General features: G+C 45.7%; 1 protein-coding gene across 11 annotated transcripts in view; it reads right to left on the reverse strand.

Moving 5' to 3' along the window:
• CELF6 (CUGBP Elav-like family member 6) overlaps positions 1-21,919 on the reverse strand; it is a 173,194-nt gene that overhangs the window by 3,970 nt on the left and 147,305 nt on the right. For 7 of the 11 annotated variants that reach the window (XR_014504825.1, XM_083413109.1, XM_083413106.1 and 4 more), the window contains 7 exons: positions 20,806-20,949; positions 18,101-18,245; positions 17,081-17,230; positions 15,370-15,432; positions 11,906-11,986; positions 8,659-8,802; positions 3,050-3,205 (listed from right to left, as the gene is read on the reverse strand). Coding sequence is in view for 10 of the 11 variants with exons in the window: in XM_083413109.1 (XP_083269235.1) it covers positions 3,078-3,205; positions 8,659-8,802; positions 11,906-11,986; positions 15,370-15,432; positions 17,081-17,230; positions 18,101-18,245; positions 20,806-20,949 (855 nt within the window). In the remaining variant the exon portion in view is untranslated. The remainder of the gene's footprint in view (positions 1-3,049; positions 3,206-8,658; positions 8,803-11,905; positions 11,987-15,369; positions 15,433-17,080; positions 17,231-18,100; positions 18,246-20,805; positions 20,950-21,919) is intronic. The other 4 variants (XM_083413110.1, XM_083413115.1, XM_083413111.1 and 1 more) reach the window with 3 other exon arrangements.

Below are 21,919 nucleotides of genomic sequence, written 5' to 3' on the forward strand. Positions count from 1 at the left end.
GGGCCTCTGGTTGGTTCCAACAGATCTGTTCTCATGCTATTGCATCCTGCAGCCCTCTGTGGGATTTCACTCTTGCAAACTGCTTGCAGTGGGTGTGCAACTTACACTGCAATTCTATACACGTCTACGGAGAAGTTGATTGCACAGAATTTCCAGATAAGTAGGTATAAGACTGGGACGTGGGTGGCGCTGTGGGTTAAACCACTGAGCCTAGGACTTGCTGATCAGAAGGTCGGCGGTTCAAATCCCCGCGACGGGGTGAGCTCCCGTTGCTCGGTCCCTGCTCCTGCCAACCTAGCAGTTCAAAAGCATGTCAAAGTGCAAGTAGATAAATAGGTACCGCTCTGGCAGGAAGGTAAATGGTGTTTCCGTGCGCTGCTCTGGTTTGCCAGAAGTGGCTTAGTCATGCTGGCCACATGACCCGGAAACTGTACACCGGCTACCTCAGCCAATTAAACGAGATGAGCACCACAACCTCAGAGTCAGCCACGACTGGACGTAATGGTCAGGGGTCCCTTTACCTTTACCTAGGTATAAGATTGTAGCCATAATAATCATACAGCCTAAGCCATGACTCACACAAAAACTGGGGAGATTTGCATCATGCATTTAAAGCACACCCAACCATAATCCATAGAACTGTAAAGTTGGAAGGGACCCCAAGGATCATCTAGACCAACCCCCTGCAAGGCAGGAATTTCAACTAAACCATCCACGACAGGTGGCCATCCAGTCTCTGCTTTAAAACCTCCAAGGGAGGAGAGTCCACAATCTCTCACAGCAGTCCGTTCCACTGTTGAACTGCTCTTACTCTCAGAAAGTAAGAGCACATTGAAAGCTCATGATTTTCCCCAAAGAATCCTGGGAACTGTAGTTTTCTCACACAGAGCTACATTCACTCTGTTCCCAGGATTCATGTGATTTCAGTGTGCATTAAAGGTAAAGGGACCCCTGACCATTAGATCCAGTCGTGGCCGACTCTGGGTTTGCGGCGCTCATCTCGCTTTATTGACCGAGGGAACCGGTGTACAGCTTCCGGGTCATGTGGCCAGCATGACAAACCTGCTTCTGGCAAACCAGAGCAGCGCACGGAAATGGCGTTTACCTTTCTGCCGGAGTGGTACCTATTTATCTACTTGCACTTTGATGTGCTTTCGAACTGCTAGGTTGGCAGGAGCAGGGACTGAGCAACGGGAGCTCACCCCACCACAGGGATTTGAACCACCAACCTTCTGATCGGCAAGTCCTAGGCTCTGTGGTTTAACCCACAGCGCCACCTGCGTCCCTTCAATGTGCATTAGGCATGCTTTAAATGCATCGTGTGGATCTTTTGGTTCAGTTTAACTCTGCAGCTCATTTACACACTGCCATGATAAATTGAGTGTTTCTTTTCTCTTTTTTGCAGTGGCGAGGGGCTTGTGAATGCAACTCGCCTCGCCCTGGAAACCCCCTCAAACTATGTACTGAGCCAGGAGGTGATAAACAAATTCGTGATGACTTCAGACTACCCCAATCAGATCAAAACATTTGATTTAATTAGCATTTGAGGTGGACTTTTAAGGGTGGCATGTTGTTGGATTTTAGCCTTTAAGTCACCCCAAGGGTCTGTTTCAGGTCAAAAGGCAGGGTAATAATGGCTTCAATAAATAAACACATGTTTTCTGTTTGGTCCTCTTGCCATGATTTTGAACACAGCAACTTGGGTATATTGACTTCAATAGAACCACATAATCATGCTTTAGATTTTACCCTTTCATTGGTCTGAAGACATGTTAGATTATCTTCCTTCCTATTTACAGATTTAGGTTTTGGCCACAGATATTCTATTCTTGTCTCTTTGTACATAACTATGAAAGCTTTTGGATGTGAAGTTATTGGATGACTTGACCTATTGGTAATTTTATGCTCATTTAAATTTTGATGCATGTTAAATGAACTGTTTGTTGTTATTTTTTTTCAGTGTAGTGATATTATATGTTTTATTTTTATGTACTGATATTGTACCATTGTTTTTAGACTATCTTCTATGTATGAACCACTTTGGGTGCAGATTATTTGTGGATCAACTATGACACTCAACAACTTAAACAATGTGATACACAAGGGTCCCACTATCGGAACACTCATTATCCAAAATCTCTGTTATCTGAATAGAAAAAATTATGCCCGAACCTTGCTACATGAACAACTGGTTCAGATAGCCGAACAGTCAAAGTTTGCCCACTTCCTTAGTTGTTTGTGTTCTGCTGGCTGGTGGCCATTTGGGGCAGAAAACCAGGGAGGGAGGGAGAAAGATTGGACAAATCAGGGAGCTGGAGGGATTGAACAAATACGTTTTTCCTTTGTTTGTCTTCTGCTGATTGGCTGCAACAGTTTCAGGCAGAGATCAGGGAGGGAGCATGGACAAATCACAGATTAGAAATGTTCCCATAGGAAATCATGGAAATCACCAGCTTGTTATGCAAACACTCACTTAACAAACAATTTCCCGAGAACGCATTGTGTCTGGAGAGTGGGACCTGAACATATCTGTCTCATATCTGTTCATTTACTGTGGTTTTATATTAGTTTTTATCTTATTGGTATCCTATGGTTTGGTTTGTTTGTATTATGGTTTTAAGATATGCTGGAAACCTCCATGGGATTACTGTGTAACGAAGATTGGCTGATACATTAGGTCAATAAATAAATAAAATAAATTCATTCTATTTGGATTGGGGTCATTCTCTATGCCTAAAGACAAACAATAAGGATCATTGACACTGTACATTATTAGAATAATAAACCATTGAAAGTTTATTTGGGTAAGTCCATCCCCTATGTGAAGGCTATGCATCATTTATTACCTTTTAGCTTATTCTCATGCAATGGACATGGGCTGGGCCAAAATGCACTGTATTTGCTGTTTTGAACTAGACACACCATTTGCGGTTTTTCACTCCATTTTCCTCCAGGTTTAACACCAGCCTTGTGGCAAAAGCTTGAGGAAGGCTAACCCCTTTTCCTGCTGGTAGTGTAGCTGGGACAGTCTTGCCTGCCAATGTCTTACCTGCTTTCAGGGCCAAGGTGAACACGGGTCAGTAGGGTCTGTTAGCATCTTTTGGCCGCTTTAGTTGGACCTTTAGCCTCTTCATGCCGATCTGGAAGCCGTTCATGGCCTGAATGGCTGCCTGAGCACTAGTTGGATTGTCAAAACTGACGAAACCTGGGATGGGTCAAGGGGGAAAGTGGGGTGACCGGGTGAGAACAGAGAAGGAAAGGAAGGACACAGTTCAGCACCAAGGACAGCAGCAGCCCTCCCTGCATGTTGCTGTTTCACTGCAAGCCTTTCACAGAAAATAGATCCTGAGGAACTCAAAACTGAGGAACTGAATGTCGGAGCTAGCAGGTTGCTTAAGAGCAGGTTCCTCAATCTGGTGCCTTTCAGATGCTTTGGACAGCAACTCTCATTAGCCCCAGCCAGCACAGCCATACTGGTTGGGGCTGATGGGAGTTTGTTACTCAAAATATCTGGAGGGCACCAGGTTAGGGGAAGCTGCTCTTTATGGTGATGGCTGGATGGGCTTGCAAAGGGCTGGTGGAAGTTGTCCTCCAAAACATTTGAAGTGGACTAAGTTGGGGAAGGCTGTTTTAGGCCGCTGTTCACTTTCCAGCCACACAAGATTCTTCTTTAACAATGGTCATTGAAAGCAAAATTTAAGAAATCCAATCCATTTAACTCATGGAGTCTAGGTTTGGTTTTGGGTCACCTGGGGTGTTGTGTGGACACGGAGGAAAACCTTAAAGCAGGCACCCCCAACCTGAGGCCCTCTAGATGTTTTGGCCTACAACTCCCATGATCCCTAGGTAACAGGACTAGAGGTCAGGGATGATGGGAATTGTAGTCCAAAACATCTGGAGGGTCGAAAGTTGGGGGTGCCTGCCTTAAAGCCAAAATACACCATCTTTTTTCACTGCAATGAGAACATCTTTGATGTGTTTTAATATTCTTTTGGAAGCCGCCCAGAGTGGCTGGGGAAGCCCAGCCAGATGGGCGGGGTATAAATAATAAATTATTATTATTATATTATTATTATTGTTATCATTATCTTATAATCATGGCCTGCTAGTTAACTTCACAGGGTCTTAGTAGTCTGCAGAATGTTTCTAACACACTTCAAAATAATGTATTGACATGTACTCACTCAATGGGACTTTGAAAAGTTTGGAAGGATGTGCTAACCATTTGAGAATATGCTGAAATGACTGAATAATAATAATAATAATAATAATAATAATAATAATAATTTATTATTTGTACCCCGCCCATCTGACTGGGTTTCCCCAGCCACTCTGGGCGGCTTCCAACAAAGATGAAAAATACACTAAAATGTCACATATTAAAAACTTCCCTGAACAGGGCTGCCTTCAGATGTCTTCTGAATGTCAGGTAGTTGTTTATCGCTTTGACATCTGATGGGAGGGCGTTCCACAGGGCGGGCGCCACTACCGAGAAGGCCCTCTGCCTGGTTCCCTGTAACTTGGCCTCTCACAGTGAGGGAACCGCCAGAAGGCCCTCGGAGCTGGACCTCAGTGTCCGGGTAGAATGATGGAGGTGGAGACGCTCCTTCAGATATACTGGACTGAGGCCGTTTAGGGCTTTAAAGGTCAGCACCAACACTTGGAATTGTGCTCAGAAACGTACTGGGAGCCAATGTAGGTCTTTCAAGACTGGTGTTATGTGGTCTCGGCGGCCGCTCCCAGTCACCACTCTAGCTGCCGCATTCTGTATAATTTGTTTGCCCTTTCGACATCAAAATAAGCTGAAGCAGTGTATGAGCAAGCCCTTACTTTATTTTTGATCTTAATACATAAAGGATCCAGTGCAGGACAAAAGTCTGCATTCCTTTAAAAAAAACCCAACAACAGTTGCATTGCTTAAATTTTTTTTTTTTTAAAAAAAATCTATAGCCACAACATTTATTCAGTAAGTAATGACTGACAGGGGAGGTGAGAGAGAAGTGACCCTGGAGGTGCGTGGCACCCACAGCACTCACTCAAAAATTCAGAAGTGCCCACAGGCCTGAAAAGGTTGCCAACCCCTAATTTGAAATATTTGCATACTGCCCTTCCATTAAGAAATCCCAGAGCACTTTACAGTAACTAATACAAACACAAGAAAAGGCCATGCTAAAAGCAAACCCAGGAAAGACATTGCCACAGGTGTCAGGTGAGTCTCCCTAGGGAAAGAGGTGCGTAAGCTGATGGATGGAGAGGAGAGAGACCCTTTCTAGCTATGGCCCCATGCACCTCTTCCCCTAAGGAAGCATACCTGAAGAAGATCTTACATACAGGCAAGTTGATGCGAGAGAAAACATCTCCTCAATTATCCGGGTTGCAAGCTGCATAGGGTCTTAAGATGTAAGCACCCACCCTTTGCATTGTATCTGGGAAAGGACTGGAAGCCAATGAAGCTCTTTAAGCACCAGCAGGATGTGATCCTCAGTTCCAGACATTAGCTTAGTGGCTCTGTTTTGAACAAGGTAGTCTGCAAAGCCAGCCCAGTGCATTGTTGCGGTCTGCTTTCCCCCAACCTGTGGTCTTTCAGATGTTTTTGGCGGCAATTCTCACCAACCCTGACTGATGGAACTTGTACTTCAAACCATATGGAGGGCACCAGGTTGGAGGAATGGCTACCGTAGTCTATGGTGCCATTACATCAGCTGTGTGGGCGAGGCCAGGTACCAGATTCAAGGCTGGCTCCAGATTTGAGGCACTCCTTTACATCTGCCCACTGGCAGGCTTAATCTGGCAATGGTGCAGGCATCAGCACTGCCTTCGATGGGTAGGAGGTTCATTTTAACCTTCCACAATGAATTGGAGTGATGCTACATCAGTGACACTGCAGGAAATGAAAAGTGTAGTTCTCAGACTAAGGTGTGTGTGTGTGTGTGTGTGTGTGTAGCGGACAGGCATAAGTGGTGGACCTTGCTGGTGTGCTGGTGTAGGATGATGACAACTGCTGGTGCTGGATTTGGCCAGATGTGCAGGGCCTTGCAGCTAAGAATATTCAGGCTACGTCAGACAATGAACTTTGGCTTCCGAAACTCCCAAGCTGGTGGCTGTAAGTTAAATTAAGTGGTCAGTCTTTATTTGCAGCAACATGAGGTGCAAATTATGCTTGCAAAGCAACGCCTCTGTTGCATTTTTGTATGGGGTCTTCTAATTTGAGGCCTTAGATTAGTGCCTACTCTGCATATTAGTAAATTTGGCCCTCCATTTTCTTTTTGATACTTACAAATGAATTGCTTTATGATTTGGTTTAGTAACTTCCCAGGGAGAGAAGTTAAGTTAATGGGCCTATAAATTCCTGCTTTTAAAGTTGGGCATTATGTTTGCCTTTTTCCATTCCACTGGAACCTCACCTGTCATGCATGATTTCTCAAAAATGATTGCTTTGTGGTTTGGAGATGCCTTCGGCATCCCAGGGTACAATTCATCATGACCTGCTGACTTCTAATCATTTAAGATAGTCAAATATTCTCTGAACAGATCTTTGCCTATCCTAACCTTTGTCCCTCCCTCATTGTTTATATCGATTCTACTAATCATCTGGTCACAATTTATCTCACTGGCGAAAACCAAAGTGAAGTAGACATTGAGCAATTTAGCTTTCATTGTACTGTGGATTACTAGTACTCTTTCCTCTAATGAATGGGCTTTTTTTCACTTTCTGGATATTTTCAGTGTGTTTATAGAAACTCTTCTGATTGTTCCTAATGCAGTCCCAGGAAATGACCTGAAGGCACTTGAGGCCACCACCTTGCTGAAACGAAGCTAAACCAATTGGTTTTGTGATGGAAGGGAGGCACGTTAATAATGTAAGAAAATAAGGGTTGCTTCCAGTGCCACTCCTTCTCAGAGTAGACCCACTGAAGTTAACAGACTTAGAGCATTCATTTAAATGAGTTTACTCTGAGTAGCACTTAGTTGGATACAATATGTTAGTAACATTTCCATAGGGGCAGCCGACACTGTGCCCTCTGGATGTGGTTGGACTACAGTTCTCATAATCCCTGACTATCATCCACACTGACTTGGGAAGACAGGAGCTGAGGCCACAGCTTATGGGAAGGGGCCATAGCTCAGTGGTAGAAAATCTGCTTTGCATTCAAATGGTTCTAGGTTCAATTCCCAGCATCTCTAGCTAAGCCCATGAATGTCCCCCACCAGAAACCCTGGAGAGCTGGATCGGGGTAGGCATCCTAAGGCCCAGGGGCCGGATACGGTCCAATTGCCTTCTCAACCTGGCCCGTGGACGGTCTGGGAATCAGCGTGTTTTTTTTACATGAGTAGAGTGTGTACTTTTATTTAAAATGCATCTCTGGGTTATTTGTGGTGCACAGGAATTTGTCCCCCCCCCCCCCCAATATAGTCCGGTCCACCACATGGTCTGAGGGATGGTGGACTGGCCCACAGCTAAAAAAGGTTGCTGACCCCTGAGCTAGATGGACCAATGGTCTGACTCTGTAAAAGGCAGCTTCCTGTCATCTAGAGGGCACCGTGTTGACTACCCCTGCTCAGATATATGGCACTAAAAGGATGAAACAGCCCATGATAGCCTTGTGAACCAAGACGGAATGCCCCATTCCTAAACTATTGTATCATTATCAAAGACCAATTTTTTTACACTTGGGCAATGTAGCAATTGCCAAAAAAGTGCTTCCAGGTGGCCTGGTTTTACATTACAGTGGTGGCATATACAAGCACCAACCAGCGAAGTTTCTCCAGATGTTGGAGTGGAAACAAACCATATGGGTGAGCCTCATGATTGGATGTTGCCTATAATACTAGTGATGGACACAATTCCTTTAACTCGCCTTGAAATTATGAGGGGGGTGGGTTGTGTTCCTTGAGTATACACAAACAATTCCAATTCCACCCCTGCAAGTATTCTTGAGGAACGCTAAAAAAAAACCCTACTAATGCCTTTCTTCTCTGCAGTTACTCTCCCTTCCAAAGCAGGTACAAGTTTGCTTGAGCATTGTCCCATCAGTTGTCCCTCAAGGGCTGAACCCTGTCTATCACACCTCCCAAAATCCTAGCTTCAGAGCTTGCTCCTTGGTCTGAGCCACTTGTCTCAGGTATGAGGACCTGCCTGACCTCCTGTTCCCATTCCCTGATTGCTGCTTTTGGGTCATGAATCTGCTCCAGCTCTACTTATGACAGCTGCCCAGGATCCTGCAACTCCACTGCCTGGAGTCTGACCCCTGATGATGCCTGACAATAGTCAACCTTATCCCTCCTTATTCTCCCCTTCTGTCACATCTTATTCTGAAATGTGCAGAATTGCATGTTGGCTCCTGGGAGCTAGAGTTCCTTATATAGCAAAATCCTACTTGCCATCTATTTGTGGTGCGAAGTGCAGGAAGAACACACATGTTTCAGCAGCTACCAACACAATGGAGAAGGGATGTGCGGCTCAGTGACAGAGCATGTGTAAAAGGGCCCCGATTCAATCCCTAGCAACTCCAGGTAGGGCTGGGAGAGACCGTAACCCTGGAGAGCCATTGCCAAATAGCATAGACAATACTGAGCGAGACTGACAGATGTTCTGACACAGTATAGGATGACTTCCTATGTTCCTAGAATCTCAAAGGAAGCACGTCAGCTACTTACCAAAGCATTTACTTTGGTTGGTGGCACGGTCAACAAAGACTTTGGCAGAGATGACGTTGCCGAAAGGCAAGAACATCTGCATAAGTTCTGCATCCCCAAACTCCTGGGGCAGGTGATAAATGAAGAGGTTACAGCCTTCGGGACCTGGGATAATGACAAAGGTGTACACACAAAGGAAAAGACATGTGTTAGCAAAGAGGCCATGCGCAACATGTTTGGCTACTTTCTCACAATGCACTGATTGTTGCAGTTCGCTTATCTGCTAGTTCAGCAGATAAAAGTCTTTTTAAAAATCAGTTCATTGCAATTGTGTTTTTTTCTAATATCCATCAGCTTGCTAGAACATAAAGCTAAAAAGAATCATGACACACCTTGAGCAAATATCTAGGTGTATATTAAAATCAATTCAATCCCAGTTATACAGAGAGTTCTTTCCAAGAATGTCAGAACATGGTCTCAGAATGGCTATATAACAGAGTGTCCTTACTCAAATAATAATTTCTAGTTCAGCTGCAGTCCAACAGCTCACCTACACTTCTGTTCGCCCCACTGCTTTCCCCCAGTAAAACCTGTGGTTTAGCACTGAACAGGAACAAAGAGCAGTTGGGTTTTCTGCAGATCGTTGTTTGTTCCGATTTATAACCAAAGAGCGGGTTTTCTGAGGTAAGTGGTGGGACAATGGCAAAATCGCTTGGACCTGGAAAGCAAGCAAGAAGCAGAAAATTTCTCAGCCCCATGCTGGCTAGGCATAGGACAAGTGGAAGTGTTGAACGAACCCTTAGATCCACACCAAAGAGTCTTGTTATTACCATCAGGGTCAGTCTTTAAGATATAAGGGGATATTTTCTTTATCCTTTCCTTCCTGGCTTTTACACTGGGCCCCTCCAGATGTCCTCTATTAAGAATTCATCAGAATTCATACTCATGATAGCTATGGGGCAGTTATACACAATCACCACTTGCGCCTGTAAAAGCTTTGGGGGCTGTAATACTGCTTCTTTTGCAACAGGTACAGGCCCCATGGTTTCCTGTCAAAACATTCCATACCACAGATGTTCTAGGGTTGCTGTTTTTTGTCCTGCTTTTGTTGTTTTTAGAGTTGTCCCTCCAGATGGCAATAATTCAACAACTTTGGTGAATCTTTGCATAACAACTAATAAAGCCGAATGATGTGTGGACAGCCCAGTGTCAGTCCATCATCAAAGTGCTATTATTGTGTCAGTGGTATATTACCAAATACACCTGCAAAAGAAGAAGAAGCCACCGGTCTGGAGGGGGCTCTAATCCTACTGCCAAAGGGAAGGAGCCTCAGCTGATCAGTCAGATGAACAACTGGAAGCAGCACAGTCAACAGAAATGACTGTTCGGGCAAATAGAAACGAACCACTAAATCAATAGCAATTGCAGTTGAGACCAAAAGTTTTCAGACCAGCAAATTAACTTTCTGCAACTTGCAGTTCCCCTGTCTTAAATCAGAAATGTGCTGCTGCTTACCCACTCATTTATTTTGTAAAACCTCCCTAGTTTTATGAAAGCTGCCTACTAGCATTTCTTGACACCCACAAACTGCATAGGGACATGGTGATCTCCTGCTAGTGGAGAGACCACATCAGGGATCAGGAGGATGACCACATGGGATCAGCTGAAGACAGAGACAGTTGCTCTTACAACCTCTTTCTTCTGGTAATCTGCACACTCATCCTCATGGTTTAGAACTATAGTGCCGACTCATCTGTGGGAGAATCTCATGCCTGAAGTGCTCCGATTCCATCTACTTCTAAGGGGAAACAAGGAAATGTATTTCTACCTACCTCTCAACATATCTAGGCCTCTGTCCTCACACTTATTCAGCTATGGAGGTCCATGCAGAGATGTATCTTTCTTCCCCTGACTGAGGGGTTGCCAACAATGGTGCCCTTCAGATGCTGTGGGCCACACCTCTCATCAACTCCTTCCAGCATGGTTAATGGTCAAAGATGATGGGAGCTGCAGTCCACAACATCTGGAGGCAAGCAAGGAGCATTGCCACATTTAAAGGACACAGTCCAGCCATGCAGAAGGGCTTTGTGAGAGTTGGCGAGGGGTTTATTTCATAGGAGAAGGTTTCAACATTCTGCTTTCTGATGTGATGGAGAACCATGGGGTGAGTCCACCCTGCATGTTCCTTTGTTCATTAATGCATCCCCAAGAGGTCTGACTCATTCAGCACCTCCTCCTCATACTCAGAACTCTGGTGTTGCTTCCTTCCAATTCAACTCTCCATCTTTCTTTTTGTTGTGTTCGCCTCATTCACACTTCTTTGTAGTCTTGTTTCTATCTTCTCTTTGCTGAATTTCTGCCACCCTTCTACCAACCCGCATTTTGATTTAATCATCTAAGCCACCTGCTGTTCTGTCAATATTTGCATATTGTCATCTAATCATCACCAGCACCATTTATGTAGCTGTCAGTTTGTACATTACAGATCTCAGGAAGAAGGGGACTGCAAGAAAAGGCTTTTTTTTTTGTCCAAACATGCATCGAAATGCATTATATGAACTATATGAACTATATGAACTAGTCAGGCATACATCTTTCTCCCTATCAAATCCCAAAAGAACAGCACTGGATAGTCAGGTTTCCTGTTCACAAGTCTTTTAAGGAGTGAGTTGCATTCACATGGTAGGTATTCAGCTGTCATATCTGTTTTAATCTGTCGAGTTCAAGACGGGCTGCAAAAGAAGGCAGAAGAGAACCAGGAACTCACTCCCAGTGGGCTCCCAAGTTGACTCATCTGATGCTATGGTGGTTGAAAGGCAGGTGGCTCCACCCACCTGTCAAAGTGGTTCATGCTAGATGGGGGACCTCAAGATCCAGCCTGCCAGCTGGGTCCTGTTCCTTACCCCTGTCCTATCTAATCCAGCATTTTGTACTCAAAGTGCCCAACCAGATGCCTCTGGGAAGCCTGCAAGCAGGACATGAGCACAAACAGAATTACAACTATTATTTTAGTGTTTTGCACATTTAGAGTTGCATTTAAATTTGATAGTTTGTTCTACGGAAGGATGGGGAAATCCTTTTTTTTTTTTTAAAGACCCACTTATTTTACATTTATTGATCTTGGTTATTTATTTTGTGTTAGGCCACCCTGTCCTGGATAGCAATGGTGATATCAGTCATGCACAAAGCAATTCATTATCGATCCCAGCAGTATGACTCTGCAGTTGCGGGAATCCCTGCTCTCTGAAATGCCCACAACCCATCTTACCTTCTCTCTGCTGCTGGGGGATGATGGGAGCTTGCTGGGGGAAGGCCTGGCTGATTGGTGCATAGGCGGCTGGGTATGCTGCTGGAACACACAAAAGCAGAATGGTCAGGGCAAACAGAGCCTCCTGCTAGTGCTGAGAAAAGTATGGTAAAGCAAAACCAATGGGGGACAAAAGTGGGATGCTCAGCAGTGGATCCTGAGCATGACTCAATTCCAGAGATGTATGCATGGATCACATACAAAAAGATTGCTTTGCTGCCTCCACGATTGAGTTGGCTTGTACTCATGGAACAGTCTCAAAGAGTATATGACACAGGCCGCTTGTGTGGTTCAGGAGGTCTGAATGAAACCTTTGGTGCTGCATGAAGCCTAGCACAAAGAACATTTTAGGCACACCAAATTATGAGCGTATTTAAGCCACCTTACACTGGTGCCGTTGGTCCATCTGTCCCAGTGTTGTCCACCCTGACAGGCAGTGTCCTGGGTGTCAGGTAGATGTTTCTCCTGTCCCCTGCTATGTGAGACCGTTGAGTTGCAAAGGCCAGGGATTAATCATGGGATTTCAGACATGCAAAGCATGGCAGGGGCAGCCAAAATGGTGTCCTCTAGATGCTATTGGACTCCAACTCTCATCAGGCCCAGCCAACAGAGTCAATGGCCAGGGACGATGGGAGTGGAAGTCCAGCAACATTGGCTTTGACTTCCTCTTCTCTGAACCATGGGTGCCCCGGTGCATTACTACTGTAGAGATTCTGGCAGGTCCACCCAAGCATTCTCTCTTCTTCACATTCTACGAGCTGTTTCTTCATGTTCCAACATATTGTTCCAAGGACTTGCCTTAGATCAAACAGCCTGACATGCAGGGTTGTACATGCCTTCTAATGGGATATGTATACTGTTTGCCTGAATTGGCATTCTCATTTAAACTAATCACTGGCCAACACAGGGGACTTGCTGGTTTGTGGCTGACTAGGCATGTCAGTCCGTCTCTCAGGTATCGTTTCCAGGCCTGACCTCCAGCTTGCAGTGCATAATTGCTTTCACCTTTCCCTGGCAGAAAAAAGGGGTCTAGCTGCCACTTGCCCTGGGACTGCATTGTTGAAGGAAAGCAGAAGTGGAATCTGTTCTCCATTTCTCAAAGGTTTGCTTCTGAAAATGAGGCCTCTAGTTCATTTGCCTCATTTGTAGGATTCGGAGGGGTGTGAAGTTGAGATTGCCTTCTAATTGCAAGGTAGCTAAGGGTGGTGGGTGTTTTTCTGTCCTTTAAAAACTTATGCAGCAATTTTCAACCTCTCTGTCGTTCCTGGCCTGAGAAATCTCCATGGAGGAGATACCTCTTGATGTCTTCTTCTGGGTTTTGACTGAAGCATAGGACACTGTAGAGGCTGGTGCAATTTCATTTTTTGAAAAAGGGAATCCCTTCCATTTACTTATTTTTTCCTGTATTGATTTCTTTAAAAGGTTAAGAAAAAGACCTCACATAAGAACAATTAACAATGAACATCTGTCAGGAGAACAGAAGACAGCCTCTCTTGTTTCTTATGCTTCCAGGAAAACCCACCTATGGACATCAAGGGGGTTCTCACCAAGTGTGAGCACCCATGAAGAATAAACAGCCACTAACACTCATCAACTCCCTTGTAAGTATGGCAGGTACAACAAAACCCTGGCACATTACAAATGTCTTAATTTCTTTAAAACTGTTTATAAACTACTTAGTATTTTTAAAATCTCTAAGTGGTGTACAACCTAAAAACCATAAATATTACCCTAAAAACAAAAATGCAACATAAAACCAGTAAAACAGTAGTATAAAAGTATATATAAAAAAGAATTAAGGGAATTAAAACAAACAACAAACAAGAAGAGGGTCTGATTTTACAGGTCATGGGAAGCCTGGGCAGAAAGGCACATGAATGTCACCAAAAATGTAGTCCTCCTTTAATAATGTTCAAATGCCATTTCTTCTCCCATGATCTGATGGAAAATGGTCGGCGGGAAACGCAGAAGAAACTTTCAGCGCAGCACTACAGTTTGGCTCCATCCATCAACCAGGGAGCTAAGGTGCCAATGGGAGGTCGCATTCTCTGTGTCCCAGGAAGAGAATCATGGCAAGGTGGGAGACCAACTTGGTGCCATCATTTGGGCAGAGAAAGAGCAGCTCCAGGAAGCCTGCTGCCAACTCCCGGTAGTCCTGGGACTACGGAGTTGAAGGGAAGCTTGTTTTGGTTCCATCCATCAGTCTGGGACTAAATTCTGCTGGGTTGAGGGGTCAACACACACGGCTCTTGCTGATATGCCCTCTTCTACATAACAGGAAAAGAAGCCCTGCCCTTCATTTCACCCACTCATCAGACTAGCAGTTGACTAGCCCAGCAGTACCATCCATGGGCACAAAAGGACCACGTGTTACCATTAGGACAAATAATGGGCCACTGCTACAGACTGTTGCCTCAATTGTGGCTATTTTGGGGCTTCATATACCATATTTTTCGCTCCATAAGACGCACCTAGTTTTTAGAGGGCGAATGCAAGGAAAAAAATATTCTTTAAAGGGAGCGCTGAGCAGAGGCTGTATGCATCCCAGGCTCTGCTCAGCACTCCCTTTCACGAGCCATGTGGAATGTGTATGCGGCACTTGCAGGCTTTTTCTCCTCGGGGGCTCGTGAAAGGCTCTTGGGAGCTTTTCCGGGAGGTGGGGGAAGGGACAGAGGGGCTAAGCCAGAAGCTAGAACAGCAAGAGGGAGCGCTGCACAGCGATCCCTCTCGCTGGTCAGGCTTCTGGGATAGCCGTGCGAAGCCTCCTCAGGGCAGCAGAATGAAGGCTTCCCCATGCCCTGAAGAGGCTTCACACGGCTAAGCCAGAAGCTAGAACCGCAAGAGGGAGTGCTGCACAGCGATTCCTCTCACTGTTCTGGATTAGCCTGCATTTGCTCCATAAGACACACACACATTTCCCCTTACTTTTTAGGAGGGAAAAAGTGTGTCTTATACAGCGAAAATTATAGTAAGTTGCGTTTCAGCTTCTAGACATGTGGAGTTTTCTTTCTGCTGTAGGGGCTTGACATTCTGCCGCTCTCATGGGCAAGACATCCTGTGTTTGCTTGTTCTCAAACACTCCCTTCCTAGTTTCTTTGGCGTGTTTCTTGACACCAAACCTGCAGCAGCTGGGCCCTGATATATTCCACCAAGAACCACCTTTCCTTCCTAGTATAAGACACGTTCCCCCAAAGCTGCCCACTCCTACTTCAGGTGTGCCACAGAATGGAGAAGCCAGGATTCCTTAAGGAGGAGTGGAGAAATTTTATCCATATCCCCACAGCATCCTCCTTGCATCTGGCTCTTTTGCTCATGCTCAACATCATCACAAAGATGCCATGGAAAGATGGAAAGATGCAGGGAAAGAGGGAAAGGCAGACAGAGAGAGGGGAGGCGAGGAGGACAGGCAAAGCAATGTTTGAGACCTGCATAGTGCTGCATGCCTGCGTAGGCTTGTTGGAGGGGGTCTGCCACAGTGGGACTTTGAGCTGGGAAGAGAAAAGAAGGAAGAAGGAAGAGAGTAAGCAAGTGCAACTAAAGGAGAACAGCTTTCAGAGCAGCACAATCACTGGGGCAGGCAGCAAACCACTCGAGATATCTCCTTGGCTTCCCATTACGTTCCTCTTCCTCTGTCGCTCCTCAGAGTCTAGCTACATGTGCCACAAACTACTTGAGAGCAAACTACACAAACTGCATGACACGACTCTGGTTCTTTGATCCAGCTCCTCATCCTCCTGGACCTCTTGGATCCTCTAACTTTTGCCCTATTTGTTACCGTTAATGGCCACATATCTGAGAACAACAGGCTGGGTCCAGTGCAAACATTTGCTCTATGGCAATAGGCCTGCTGCCCTTCTCTGTGGACAGAGGAACTCTAAGGACTTGCCCACACCTCCATTTGCTTCCCCTGCCCCTGGGGAAACCTGCAGTTTAGAGCTGACTAGGAACAAATAGGGTTTTCCAGGGATTGTCGTTTGCTCCGATTTAGCGCTAAAGAGCAGGTTTTCCAGGGCAAAGAAAATGCAAACGGCTTGGAGATCTGTACCTAGAAAGCACAGGGCAAGTGGAAAACAACCTGGACATGTGTTTTCTAGGCACGTGACAAGCTGGATGAGCCCTAAAATCTCATATCTAGCTCAGAGTGAGCAATGGAGGGAACCTGCAGGTTGTGGATGCAACACAGCTCCGAGATCTCATCCGCTAAGGAGTCCTTTCCCAACCTGGTGCCCTCAAGGTGTTGCTGGCTTACAACTCCCATCATTCCTCCCCACTGCTCATGCTATCTGGGAATTGTTGCCCAACAACATTTGGAGGGCACCAGGTTGGGAAAGTCTGCAATAAGGCAATGGCATCGTTAGAAGGTTGCTGGGAATTAGTTTTAGCTCAACTACCATTCAGGGCAGGTAGGCAAATACCCGAAAAAGGCAGCAGAGGCTTGGACTGTGCAAATTCTCTAGTTGAGACTGACACCAGCTGTGAAACTGGCTTAGGAACCAAGGCAGCCGTGCACTACTTGGTAGCCAAAGGTGAGCAGAAATCCCATGCAGGTGAGTGCATTGAATTCTATCAAGGGAGCAAGCAGAGGTGGAGGACAGAAGGATCTCTCCATTCCTCCTCCATCAGTCCTCCTGGTTTTTCTCCGCTGGCTGTAGAGAAAGGGAACCTATCCCTCAGCTCTGTTCCTCTTCCATTTGCCTGCTTTGTAGAAAGCTTTTTTCTTTCTTACTAGACTTCTAAGAGGCTGGTGTCCTGCCTTTTCATGCTAGCTGGGAAAGAGGAAGCTTCCCATCCAAGGCATCCAGCATAGGACACAGGATACCAGCCTGTTAGCAAAAATAGGTCAGGGTAGTAACTTTTGCAAGCTTAGTTACAAGACTGGACTAAGGAAGGTTGCCTTTTTAAAATGATATATAACCTCCCAAAGTGTATATGCATCAACATAGGGGCTTAGTTGCACATAGAGAGACAGGGATGAGTTTCCTGTTTGTTCTTTATACTGCACCAGCTGGGCATTTAAGTCCTCCTGGGGTCCCAAAGGACTAGTTTTCCTCTTGCAGCCAAATGGTAGGGAGCTTGAACAGCACACCCATTGTTTCCCGCCTCCGTTATTATTATTTTTTTGGCCAAAAACCTTACCTGGGTATGGATGGATTCCATTGGTGTAAATAGTTTCTGATGCTGGCTGCCCATTGGTCTGTGGTGGGAGAGGGCTGAATCCATTCACCCCGATGGGTGTGGCTATGCTGGGAACAGGTGCTGTGCTGATCCCCGGAGGTGTGCTTGTACCTATGGACCACCAAGAAGTTGGGGAGAAAGAGACAAATTAGAGATGGCCTTTGATGCTGGCTATTTCTCAAACACAGAGAATGGGTGAGGTCTCTGACTAGAACAGGTAGGAATCTGGTTGGTTGAAGTCAGGTGTTAAAAACCAATCCACTTCTTCATCTGGGCTGTTTTGCAGTCATCAAGAGCAAGTGAGTCCTGGTCATTGCCAGTTTGGTCCCAAAATGCATATTTGTACGCAGACTTTAGGCTAATATGTGCATTACTGTATGCATAACTTCACAGGAGAAATGCATTGCAAAATTTGGAAAAAGTGTGAGCTCTGGATTCTGACCATGTTTTGGTCCATTTTTGTTTTGGAAACTGTCTGTTCTGTAGGTCTGCCTTCGAATGTGAACTGAGTTGAAGTTCTCTACTATCCCTAAGGAATGTTAGAAGAATACTGGGATGAAATTATATGGTTTTAGCAGAAATGTTATAAAGAATTAAGCAAAAACTGATTGTTAATGGGCTAAAGTGGAAAATTTAAAGTTAGACTGTGTTAAGATAAATTATAGAACAAAAAATTGAGAAAGAGGGAAAGGATTTGCTGAATTAGCTAATTTGAACTAGAATACAAAAGAGGGAGGTGTGAGGAAGTCGAGGAAATAAGTAAATGAAAGATAAAGATGTGGAAATTGGATGTGTTTTTAAATGTTTTTGTTTTTTCTTGTTGTTTTGATGTATTGTTTTTTCTTTCTACTCTCGATGTATTGTTTGTTAATTTTTTATTGCTTTTTTTCTTATACTCTTTTTCTGTAACTATAAAACTTCTAATAAATATTATTAAAAAAATAAAAAAAGAAGTTCTCTACTATGCCTAGTGGCAAATACCTGATGAGGGTGTCATGGGAGCAGCAACCAACCCGCTGACGTTAAATGCCGCCATCTGTTGCATCTGTGCCGCCGCAATAGCCGCCATGGGGTTGAGGCAAGTTCCTTGTGCTGCAGCCATCAGAGCTGCCTGCTGCTGCATTATCTTAAGGAAAGAAAGACAGGCATGGGGGCAGAGAGAAGGAAAAGAAACGGAGTACGCAAGAGGGGCAGCAGTGGAGGCGGGGAAGAGAGAGGAGGAGAAGGAACAACCAAGAACAGGAAGCAGAGGACACAGAGGAGGAGGAGGAGGAAGAAGGGGAGAAACAAGAAGGTGCAAGTTAGTTTTGCCTTTGTTACCCAAGAGCCTTTTCCAGCTGTTGACACTGGGCATGGCAGGAATGTAGGACGATGTCTTATGCTGAGTAGTGTGTCTAACAGTATTGTGTACAACAGCTTTCCCCAAATTGATGTTCTCCAGGTGTTGCAGGACTACAAGTCCCACCAGCCCCCGATAGCACAGCCAACCATCAGCGATGAGGGAAGTTGGTGTTGGAAACATCTGGAGCGTACCATGTTGGAGAAGGCTGGCAATAGGACCCAGGCACCATATTTCCCTGAGGCACCACTGAGGCAGCTCTCAGGCAAAAGGAGCTTCCAGTCGGATACCTGCTATTCTGCTATGCTGCCCATGGAATGGCCAGAGATGGTGCTGCAGTTGTTTCAGTCCAGGGACCAACAGAGGCCTGGCTTGCCCTAACCTCTAGGCTAGATTACTGCAACACATTATACTTGCGGCTGCCTCTGATGACGGACTGGAAACTTCCGCTGGTGCAGAATCCAGCCACCAGGTTGCTTACAGCTTGATCATATAATGCCAATCCTTGGCACACAGCACTGACTGCCAGTTAGTGGGCCAAATTCAAAGTGCTGATGTTGCCCTATAATGCCTTATGGTTCAGGACCACAATACCTCAAGGACTGCCTCTCTCCATATGAACCTGCCCAGACCCTGAGATCATCCTCTGAGGCCTTTCTTGGTGTGCCTCCTCCATGAGAGGTCCAGAGGGTGGCAACACAAGAACGGGCCTTTTCTGCAGTGGCTTCCTGTTTGTGGAATGCTCTCCCCTGGCGTCTCTATTACATATCTTCAGGCCTCCATAACCAGGTCTTTGGCTGGTTAAACAATTTGTGGCCTTTCAAACTGGGTGTGTGGGGGACACAGTTTGTTATTATGTTATGTCTTTTTGTTTTGTTTTGTTAGAGCGTTTATTAATTTTCCAATAAAAACATTCAAATCATAATCATAATCCAATAAAATTAAAAAACTAAAATAAAAAAATCCAACTGTCTTCCAAATTTAGTTCTGGTTTTACGGCTTCCCATGGCCTGAACTTCAAAGCAACTCCGAATTCTCAGTCCTGTCTCTCACGATATTTCCATATCCAATTTTATCTCTCCAATTATGTTCTGTCTTTTGATACTGTTAACCGCCCTTTGATCCTCAGATGAAGGGTGGTATATGAATTGTTGTAATAATAATAATGATGATGATGATGATGTTGTTGTTTCAGGCATGGTTCCTTAGTCTAAGTAATAGGGAAAAGCACAGGGTTCCAGCACCTTCACGACTTTTGCAGAAGTGCAGATTTCAGCTTGCCCGAAAAACTGCACCTGCCAAAGCCCTCTCTCCTGCACAGCAAGGAAAGCTGAAGGCCCTGTGTCCTCTGTTCCACCTGCATCTGAGTGAGAGAAGGTGCAAGCTGAGCTATGTGGCCACTTGCCTGCCTGCTCCATATCCGGAACACCAGCCTGCCTTAGATCTCATCACCAGACCCCTGTCTATCTGCTCTAGACTGATTGGAAGAGTCCTGCAGCTGAATCAGGCCAAAGGCCCCAACTAGTCCAGTATCTTGCTCTCACAGCAGCCAAGCAGCTGCCTATGGGAAGAAGCCTGCAAGCAGGACTTGGGAGGAGTGACAGCAGTGCTCTCTCCACTTGGGTTTCACAGGAAGTGATATTCAGAGGTGAACTGCCTTTGACATAGTATGTATGTATTCTGCCTAATAGCCTTATCATTCATTGATTTATCTAACCTTCTTTTGAAGCCATTCCAACTTGGTGGCTACATGTTATTGGAGCTAATCACGTAGCTTGGCTAAAACCTGTATAGAGGACTGTGATGTTTGACTCTGACTCTGCAGCCTTCCGCCAACTTCTCTTTGCTATCTGGCAGCAGTTTCCTTTGGAACAGCTATCAGGACAAAGAGCAGCAGCATCTCCTCCAGAGGTTGACACTTCATATCTTCCACCTCCAAACCTCTTTTCTGGGCTCTTAGAGCTGGGACCTTTGGTGATCTCTCTCCACTGTTGACACTCCCACTCTGTTCAGCTCCCAGCTAATCTTTCAGCTTACACAGGAGTCAGCAAGCCACCTGTGCCCATCAGACCTCTTGACTTGTCTTCCCAGTTAATGCAAAACCTGCTTTTCCAAGAAGGCGACCTCCAGATTTTTGGAGAACAACTTCCATCATCCACCCTGGTTGGGGCTGATAGGAATTGTGGTACAAAGCATAGCAGGAGCACCAGCTGTTGTCCTTGGAAGCTGTCTCTGCCATCCAGTGTGAGTTCACTGCCCACCTACAGCTAAGCTAGCCCCCTCTGGCTTGTCCAGTTCTAAATGCGTCCACCTTATAGGGCTGGCAGCGGATTGCAGCATCTCCTACCGCTTGCGTATATGCCCCATAGGCTCCAAACTGGATCGTCATTGGATTGAAGATCCCCAGCTGTCCTGCCATCTGATGCATCCGCCGAAGGGTCCTCTCCTTGTCTGTGTCAGCAAACTTCACCACCAGGCTGGACGATGCTCCCTAGCAGAGTGGACAGAGAAACAGAGGCACAAACAGAGAGAGTGGGGCAGAGTGTATCCATTGCTCCTGTATGAAGCGGTGGCAGCTGGCACATAATTCACATCCCCCCACCCCCCAGCAAGGACAAGCAATACGGATGATGGCATAAGGATAGCAACTAGGGCACATCATTTCTGCTAGAGAGACACAGGCAGGCGTTAGGCTAGCCAAACAGGTGTGCTGAAAAGGTTGTTTGAATAGCTCCTTTGAGAAACTGAATCATAGACTTGCAGAGCTGGGACCACAAGGGTCAACTAGTCCAACCCCCTGCAATGCAGGAATCCTTTTGCCCAACATGGGGCTCAAACCCAGATATTAAGAGTCTCATGTTCTTCCGACTGAGCCATCCTGGCACTTGCATGTAGCAGGCTGGTTGTCGTGGACTACAACCCCCAACCCTTGGCCCGTTGGCCAAGCTGGGTGTGGACGATGAGAACTGGAGCCCAAGAACACCTGGAAGGACACTGGTTTACAAGCATACCTGCCAATATTTGAAAACCATACTGGTGTTATTTTCTCCTGCCCTTCTCCCCCAGTGATTCAGGGGGCATACATGGCCAATCGTCCTTTGATCTTCACTACAGCCCTGTGAGATTAGTTAGGCTGAGAGTGATTGGCCCAGGGTCACTTCAGTGGGAGGAGAACCAGGGTCTCACCAGGTGGAAGTTCAACACATTAGCCACTACATGGTACTGGCTCTCTGGGGATTTTGGCCTGGCCTCCTGAGTTCCCTGCCCGTGCCCATGCCCCTGGTCCCGCTCCCACTACCCCGGCCATGGTCACCAGTCAACCACCTACAAAATTAGGGTTTAAATAAATTAGAAAGACATTTGTAAATAAAAGGACACAACAAGCAAATAAGCTTCCATTTACTTCTGGCCTCAGGCAAACTGGATAAAGTCAAACCTCTGTATGCAGTGCTTTTTTTCTG

This window comes from Podarcis tiliguerta (genome assembly GCF_965153285.1).
Source record: "Podarcis tiliguerta genome assembly, chromosome: 14".
NCBI lineage: Eukaryota > Metazoa > Chordata > Lepidosauria > Squamata > Lacertidae > Podarcis > Podarcis tiliguerta.